At 36.0% G+C, this 7936-nt stretch overlaps 1 protein-coding gene across 1 annotated transcript; it reads right to left on the reverse strand.

Annotated features, from left to right (window-relative positions):
* Window positions 1–1270: 1270 nt before the first annotated feature.
* LOC129227747 (uncharacterized) lies at window positions 1271–4124 on the reverse strand. The gene has a single exon (XM_054862352.1). It carries the CDS (start codon window positions 4052–4054, stop codon window positions 2333–2335), a length of 1722 nt encoding a protein of 573 aa, XP_054718327.1. The 5' UTR covers window positions 4055–4124; the 3' UTR covers window positions 1271–2332.
* Between the last annotated feature and the right edge of the window lie 3812 nt (window positions 4125–7936).

Below are 7936 nucleotides of genomic sequence, written 5' to 3' on the forward strand. Positions count from 1 at the left end.
TTAATCAGCAAATTTGCAGGCAATATTGCAACATTGATATTATTTTTCCCTTTAAAAATTAATTAAATCAAATTATCTGCAAGATTCATTCAATATGAATAAGCTACAACAGTGGTACCCAACCTGTTGTCTGCAAAGCTAGCTTGTGTGGCCAATTGTATTTCTCAAATTTAGAAATTGACTATGATTATTCATAATGTCACAAATTCAGAGCTAAATAGCCAGAAAATGGTTTTTAGAAAACAGATAGAAAATAATGAAATAAAAAATGAAGTAATGAAAACAACAATTCTTGGTTTGTAATTCTCTTAACTTTTCTACATTTTCCAGATTTAGAAAAATTCTAAATATTTTGCAATTTTATATGTGTCTTGTTCCACTAGAATCATTTTAATGTGAGATGCAGCTCTTGTGAGGAAAAAAAAAAAAAGGTTGGACACCACTGAGCTACAGCTATAGGATACATGTTATTCCATGATAAGTAAATTTAATTTTCTAAGCTAAAATACCATTTGTATGCTCTATCTAAAGTTTTTAAGGTGTAGCTGTCTCTCATAGTTTATCTGGCTTAAGATCAAATTGTTTTAATGCTTTTTCATCTTCAAATCATTTAATTGTTTATTTTTCATTTTACAGTAAACTCCCGATCATCCGCGAGTCATTTAACAATCAGGAACACATATTTTCATAGCAAAAAGGAAACAACAATGCCTTTTTTTTTTTGATCGAAAAATTGTAAATTTAATCTCAGTTGTTTTTGTTTTATTTATTTAGTTATTTATTGATATTTTTTCATTGTACACACACTTGTTCTTTATTAATGTTAAGTTCTGTTGAGTAAAAATGCAAAGCATCTCGTGTGGCACAAGCGCCACGGATTAACCGCAAAAAGGCTAAAATAGGGGATTAAGAAAAATTGGGATAAGAATTGGGTAAAAATGTCCCAATTTTTCTTAGTCCCTCGTTTTAATCTTTTTGCGGTTAATCCATGGCGCTTGTGCAACTCAATTACGGGGATAATCGAGAGTTTACTGGAATAAGAATATGGTTCTTGTTTAGAAGAAGTGTTTTATAACTTGAGGAATCTAAGCCTCAATTTATGTGAAGCTGAAATCCCTTTTCTTACCTTAAAAAGCATTATCCATGCCGAATTTACTACAAAACATTCAATTTTTCAAGGGTTATTTTTGAGGGCGTTCGTTTTTCCTTTATTAATTTGTACTGCAAGTTTGATTACAGAATCAAAAAACAAAAGTTTAAAAACTGATGACTCGACCAATCTTTATTTATAGTTATTTCAAGAAACATGAAACACAATTAAACATGAAAGACATTTACCCCTGTAATACTCAACCAACTTCAACCTTTTGAATTATTTATTATAGTTATATCTTTATGGTAGACAAGTAGCCAGGAATAATTCAACACAAATATTGACTGAACTGAATATTTTTGCTTTTTTTTCCCATGTAATTTTGTTTTAAATTCATTGAAGAGTGAGGGGATAGTAAACCTGAAGTTGATTTCTTAGTCTTTGGGAAAAAGAAAATAATAATGTTGTAACCCTAGTTTTTTCAAATAGAAATAGTTGTAATTTGATAATAAGTTTAATTTTGAATGAGCATAGCTTATGAATGGTAGATAATGTGCTTACACTTTTGATAAAATCAAAATTATCATTCATATTATTAGTTTAGACATAAACCTAGTTAAATTGTTGTGACAGTTAATAAATTCATGTGTAATTTGTTGCATGTCAAAAACTTAAAAGCATACTGGCACAACATCACAAAAATTTTTTTTTGGTAAGTAATAAAAATTGTAAAATTATCTTGTTGCAGATTTGTATTTGGAAGCTGATAATTTTTAATCAAATAAAGTCTAAAATATCTTTTTTTTTCCGTAAAATATATTAGTTTTCGGTTAAAAAACCTTATACAGTTAGTGCCTGCCTTTCTCCCTCTGTTAGACTGAATAAATGATAAGATCTAATAAATTTCAGTGCATTATTTTTTAACGCTAATTGTCTCCCCGTAATTTTTTTTTCATGCTTAAAAAAGCTTAAAATTTGAACTTAATCGTTTATTTGTGTTGTAATTTATTCTAAAACAGCTTATCACATTTCTAAATTTTCTATTTCTTCCAAAACGGGTACAAGCTCTTATTTTTCAGAAAAAAAATTGTGGTGAGCTCTTTTTATTGCTGATAAATAAAACCGACTAAAAATAAAAGCTCTTGAACGTTATTCCTAGCTAGAGTCTACCATTTTATGCACCCAATGCCAAGATTTGTCATAGATCCCCAACAGTTTTCCCCTTATGTTGGTTAAAGCTCATTTTCTAGCACCATCTGTACAATAGGATTGAATGCTTGGATGACTGCAGCCCCTGACACTGTCATCATATATCAATCTCACTGGACAAGAAAACACATGCAAAGTAAATTTCTGTAACCATCGGTCCCAGAAGCATTCATAAAACATATTACAATCAGTTGGGTGCTGGAACAATCCTGGTCTGGTACAAGCTGTTGAAGAGAAAGCAGTGTCTGTTTGATTATTCACAAAGGGTACGTTCCACACGTAGTCTTGGAATTGTATTTGTAGGGCAACATCATTTTCGGAATCGATGTTCATTCGCTGCTTCAGTTTTCTTTTTAGAACTTTTAGCAAGTTATTTGGCAATCGTGTTGGTGGTAAATGTCTTTCCGTGTGTCTTGAATGTGGGTAAGTTGTATCTGTATTGTCCAAAGTGTTGGGGTCTACTCTTTTTTTCACCAAAATCCGCAACTTTCTTCTCCTTTTAGCTGGCTGCTCGTTGTGTTGTATTTGCTGTCTACCAAAATTTGATAAATTATCTCTATAACGAACAACATTTTCTTCCTGTGGTAGAGAACTTTCTGCACTGTATCTTCCGCGGTAGGTATTTGCGCGAGGTTCATGTACATTATTCGAAGGCAATATTGGTAACGTATAAAATAAATTTGACCTTGGCACTTGAGATTGAGGGATTGAATTAATGATTGGCTTTCTGGCAGGACTGCTTTGGTAGTTATCATCAATTTCGTCATCGAAATCGATGTTTTCGTTAGCTGTTCTGAAAACTTTGCCTGCTTGTATCTTTGGAAAATTTGCAGTATTTCCTAATTGGCCAAAATTTGAATCTGGTTGTGATTCTGGCAGATTAGGATGATTATGTATTTGGTTTGAGATTTCAGGGTTAATAATTTTTATTCTATCTCCAAATTGTAGGTCCTTATCATCAGATAGCTCAGTCCTTCCAGTGTTTGGCTCATCTTCAATAGTTAAATTTTCTAAATTACTTGGTCTTTCATTGCTAGTTATTTCAATCATTTGCCTCCGGAGTTGCTCTGCAATTGAAGGATACCTGTGCCTATTTGAAACTGCTGGAACTTTCGGTAGATTGTATGCCTTAATTACTGTGGGAAAGTAATGGTTGTTGTTAAGATCATATCTGTGCAAGTTCTGTTTCCGAATTTGTTCTCTAATACTTGGATATTTGTACTTCCTGTACAAACGTCGCCTTGCAAATGGAGCTTTCAGTTCTTCTTGCTCGTTTCTTACTATTTTCTCATTTGCTAATTTCTTTTTCTTGATTTCTTCCTCAGAATCAGTGGTATGACTTATATCGGTTTTGTTGTCTTGATTTGGTTCTGTAACATTTTCATATTCTATTTCTTTTACATGAACATTGCCTTCTGTTCTGACTGTAGTGCTGAAATCATTAATGTCTGTATTATTTGCTGCTGTGCTATGGGGTTCTTCAGTTGAGGTACTCAGCATATTTCCAATGAGATGAATCATGTTGGTAATATCTTTCATCTCGTTTTCTTGAGTTGTATGTTGAGGGTCTTTCATACCTTCCGTTGTTGCATTGAGACGCTTTTTTAGAAGATTTATATTAATGTCACCGCTAGACATATATGTTTTAAGCATTCTGTCCACTTCTATTAAAATTAATGGTGGTATTTCATTCAAATGGGATAAATCTACGTTAATAAGTACACCTTGAGGGTAAAAATGAATTGGCATCATTTTCTCACCTTTTGATTCTTCAGTTGAGGATTCATTCGTGGTTGGACTTGGTGACGAATTTCGATCCTTTGCTCTGTCTGCATCTGTGTGACTGTCGCTAGTTTCTCTTTCTCTTGCTGTGCTATCAGTTGAATTTGTTTCATCTTTTCTGTCGTCATTCTTTTGAGTAACCAGGCTTTCTTCTTCAATTTTTCCTCTGTTTGAAACTAATGGCGCAGCAAAATGTTCAGTAGGATAGATTGGTCCCTTTACAAACTCATTTTCTTTCTTCAATTTCTCTTTGGTATTTGTATTGTTGAGAAAGTGTGGGACAGAAAACGGCAAATTCAACGCGATTTTTTTGTCTTCAAATGATATTGATCGACCTGACGTATGTATTTGATCTCCACTTGCTTGTTTGAACTTTGTATCATTTGGTAGATCACGATTTAGATTTCCGATTCTTCTAGTATTATCTGCTGGTTCATCCCACGGGGAAAATATCGGTTGATGACCTCTTGACTGATCTATTGAGTCTTCTTCTGATTTGTTTAGTTGTTCATCTTTTAAAACATATTTGTCAGCATCTTTGGAATTTCCCATTTGAACAGTTAATGCTATTTCACTTACGCAACCGAAATCGCCATTTTTGTGTATTTCACTATAACGTCCTACTTCTCTGCCGCCATTTTCATTCACAAGCTTTAAACACCTGATGTTAGTAAATGGAGTTCTTTCGCTAACTTTGGAATCTACCACTTGGTGGTGTTGAGGCAAAACAACCCTTGGATCAGCTCTGTGTGAAGAACTGCTATTTTGATTAGTTGGTAAACTATTTTTATTAGAATTTGGGAGTACTCCATTTACAGTTAGAACATTCTTAACTGTGTCATGAAAATGTATATTTCTGTTTCTCAAATTTTCGATTTCTGAGCGATGGTAAAATCCTCTTGTTGATATTGGTTCTTTTTCAACTATAATTCTCCAAACCGATCCTTTTCCACTCTTTTCTTGACTTTGTGAAGCCCCTGTATTCGGTACAATCTCTGATACTTCCCTATTAATTTTAAGAGGTGATGGAATTCGTTCCAAGGAACTGTTTTGTGATGCTATTTCTACTTGTCGAGCATTTAAATTGTTATTATGAGGACGTTGAACTCTTGTCCACCCATTGTAATTCCTGTCAGAATCTTTATTAATAAATGACCTGTGCCAAAATGCTGTTCCATGCTTTTTTTCGATTTGACTTTGGGGCTCATTGCTGATTTGAGCTTTTGCTTCCGATAATGGCTCTCTTTTATTCAATGTAGGAGCAACTTTTTCTCGTATCTCTGATTCCCTTTTTATTTTATTTGCTAGTGTAAATGTTGAATTTATGTCACTATCTGAGTGATGAGCTTTTACATAAAGGTGATCAATCGCAGTTTTATTTATATTTTCTTGGTGACTACGAGCAGGCGTTTGATAAATAAGTTTATACAAGTCGTTTCTTTCATTGTCAGTTTTTATGTTTGTAGCTATTGAATAGTTCTTTCCGTCATTTGAAACTTTATTCGCATTGTGCAATTCTGTCAATTGAGTATTATACGTGAGCTTTAATTCATGATCTGGAAGATCGTAATCAATAGATTTGTCCTTTCCACCTGAACTACCACAAGTTGGAACCATCCACTTCCAGTTGCAAAGCATATTCACTTCATCAAAACCGAGAACATGCGACGGACATTGAAATTCAAATGCTTCCAACTGTCCATCACCAAGATCGGAACAATAATAAAACCATCTGCAGTCTTCTGGATCAGCATGAAAACCTGCCATTTTGCAAGTGAATGTTTTTGGAGGTACTGGTAGCAGTTCATCAGATCCTGGACATGGATCTGACCAAGAAGGCCAAGTACACGAGCCAAGTAGCTCATCATAAACCAGCCCCCTGGGACATTTGTAAACAAAAACGGCGTACTGGTTTATTTTTGAGTTCTTCGACGAGCGGTATTCTGCACATTGGTAAAACTTTTTGCAGTCTGTTGGATGTCTGAAGAAACCTACTCTTTCGCAACCATATTGTTCTATTTCTTCAGGTTGGGAATTGAGTTCGTGAAGGACTTGTATTTCATCCGATATTTCCGACTCACTAGTGGAGAGAATAATGTCGAGGTCCGCAAAAGCCTCAAAGGGAGATTGATTCGGATTTATAACTTCAGAAATCTGTTCTAACAAGGGGAATGGACCTTTCTGGCAGAGATTGTTGCTGTCATCTTCGTTTATTACCCATAAGTCAATTCCTGCAACATCTTCTTTGTTTAATTCTCGAGTCTGTAAGGGAAGCAGAAATCTTTTAAAAGAGTGAAATAGTTCCAATAGTTATTTATATTATTCAATAAAATAAACTTAATATCTTTGTTTATTTATGTCTCAAGCTATTCAAACTCCAAAATTTGTAATTGAATAAGAAATCACTTCTCTGAAGACTTGATTATATCCAGCTTTATATCACTACCATTATACACCGAAGAGCCATTACATTATGACCATCCTCTATCTATAACAATGGGCTCGCCCAAGAGCAGAACCACTGCGCGTGCGCGGCTGATTTTAGAGTTTATAAAGCGGATATGCATTGTCTTTTTAAACATAGTGCAATTAGCAACATAATGAGAAAAGCAGCTGATTTATCAGACTTCGATAAAGGTCAAATCGTTATGACTCGGCGACTGGGAACATCAATTTCAGAAACGGCGCGTATAGTGGCCTGCTCACGTGCAGTTGTTGTGAGCACGTATCAAAAATGGTGCAGGGATGGTGAAACTGCAAGTCGCCAGCCAATAGTGTGTCGTCCACGGCGCATTGATTCCAGAGGAGAGCGGAGATTGCTACGCATTGTTCGCCGTGACCGAAGAGCTACAACAGCTGAAATCACCACTAGCTACAACAGAGGTGATTCAGAGTGTTTCTCAACACACTGTGCAGCGTACATTGCTGCGTATGGGCCTACGCAGCTGGAGGCCGAAGCATGTTCCTGCACTGACGAAACGTCATCTCCAGATACGGCTACAATGGGCCAAGAAACATCGGAATTTTACACTAGAGGAATGGAAGAAGGTTGCATGGTCCGACGAATTACGTTTTTTTGGTTCATCACCTCGACAGGCGTGTGAGAATACGCCGATTTCCAAAGGAATCCCTCGCTTCCTGATGAACAGTTGGACGGATACAAGCCGGTAGCGGGGTTATTATGGTGTGGGCAATGTTTTCATGGAGCACATTAGGTCACACAATCCCCGTAGAACAATCCTTGACGTCTGTGAGCTACTTGAACATAGTTGCAGACCAGGTTCACCCATTCATGGCAACAGTTTTTTTTGCGGGCGATGGTGTTAACCAATAGGATAATGCACCACTTCATAAGGGTCAAATCGTCGTGGATTGGTTCGAGGAACATTCCAGTGACTTTCAAGTCATGCCTTGGTCCCTAAACTCACATGACATTAATCCAATAGAGCATCTATGCGTGAAATACACCGCCAGCTCAGTCATTTCCAGCCGAGGACTGTAGTTTCGTGCTTATTAGCACTCAACAGCCCGGCATAGGAAAGTGACTGAGCTGGAGATGGAAAACCTCTTAAGGAAGAGAAAAGTGCGAAACAAACTAGTAGCATGGTCCTACTTGGAAAACCAAATTTGTGCTGCTCTGCTACCCCCTCGTAATTGTGAGGGAATTGCAGGACCAGTTGGTGAGCGATTATAGTACCAGATACCTCAGACTACCTATCAGCACCTTTTAGAATCAATGCCTCGGCGGGTGCTAGCAGTTTTGAGGGCTAAAGATGATCCTACATGTTATTAGCAGAGTGGTCATAATGTAATGACTTTTGAGTGTATTTTGCTACTCCGTTAATCCTAAAT

The sequence above is a fragment of the Uloborus diversus genome, chromosome 8 (genome assembly GCF_026930045.1).
Source record: "Uloborus diversus isolate 005 chromosome 8, Udiv.v.3.1, whole genome shotgun sequence".
In the NCBI taxonomy this organism is placed as follows: domain Eukaryota; kingdom Metazoa; phylum Arthropoda; class Arachnida; order Araneae; family Uloboridae; genus Uloborus; species Uloborus diversus.

Excerpts from the sequence above, each read along its gene's own strand:
- LOC129227747 (XM_054862352.1), bottom strand. The coding sequence starts at position 4,054 with ATGATGCCAATTCATTTTTACCCTCAAGGTGTACTTATTAACGTAGAT.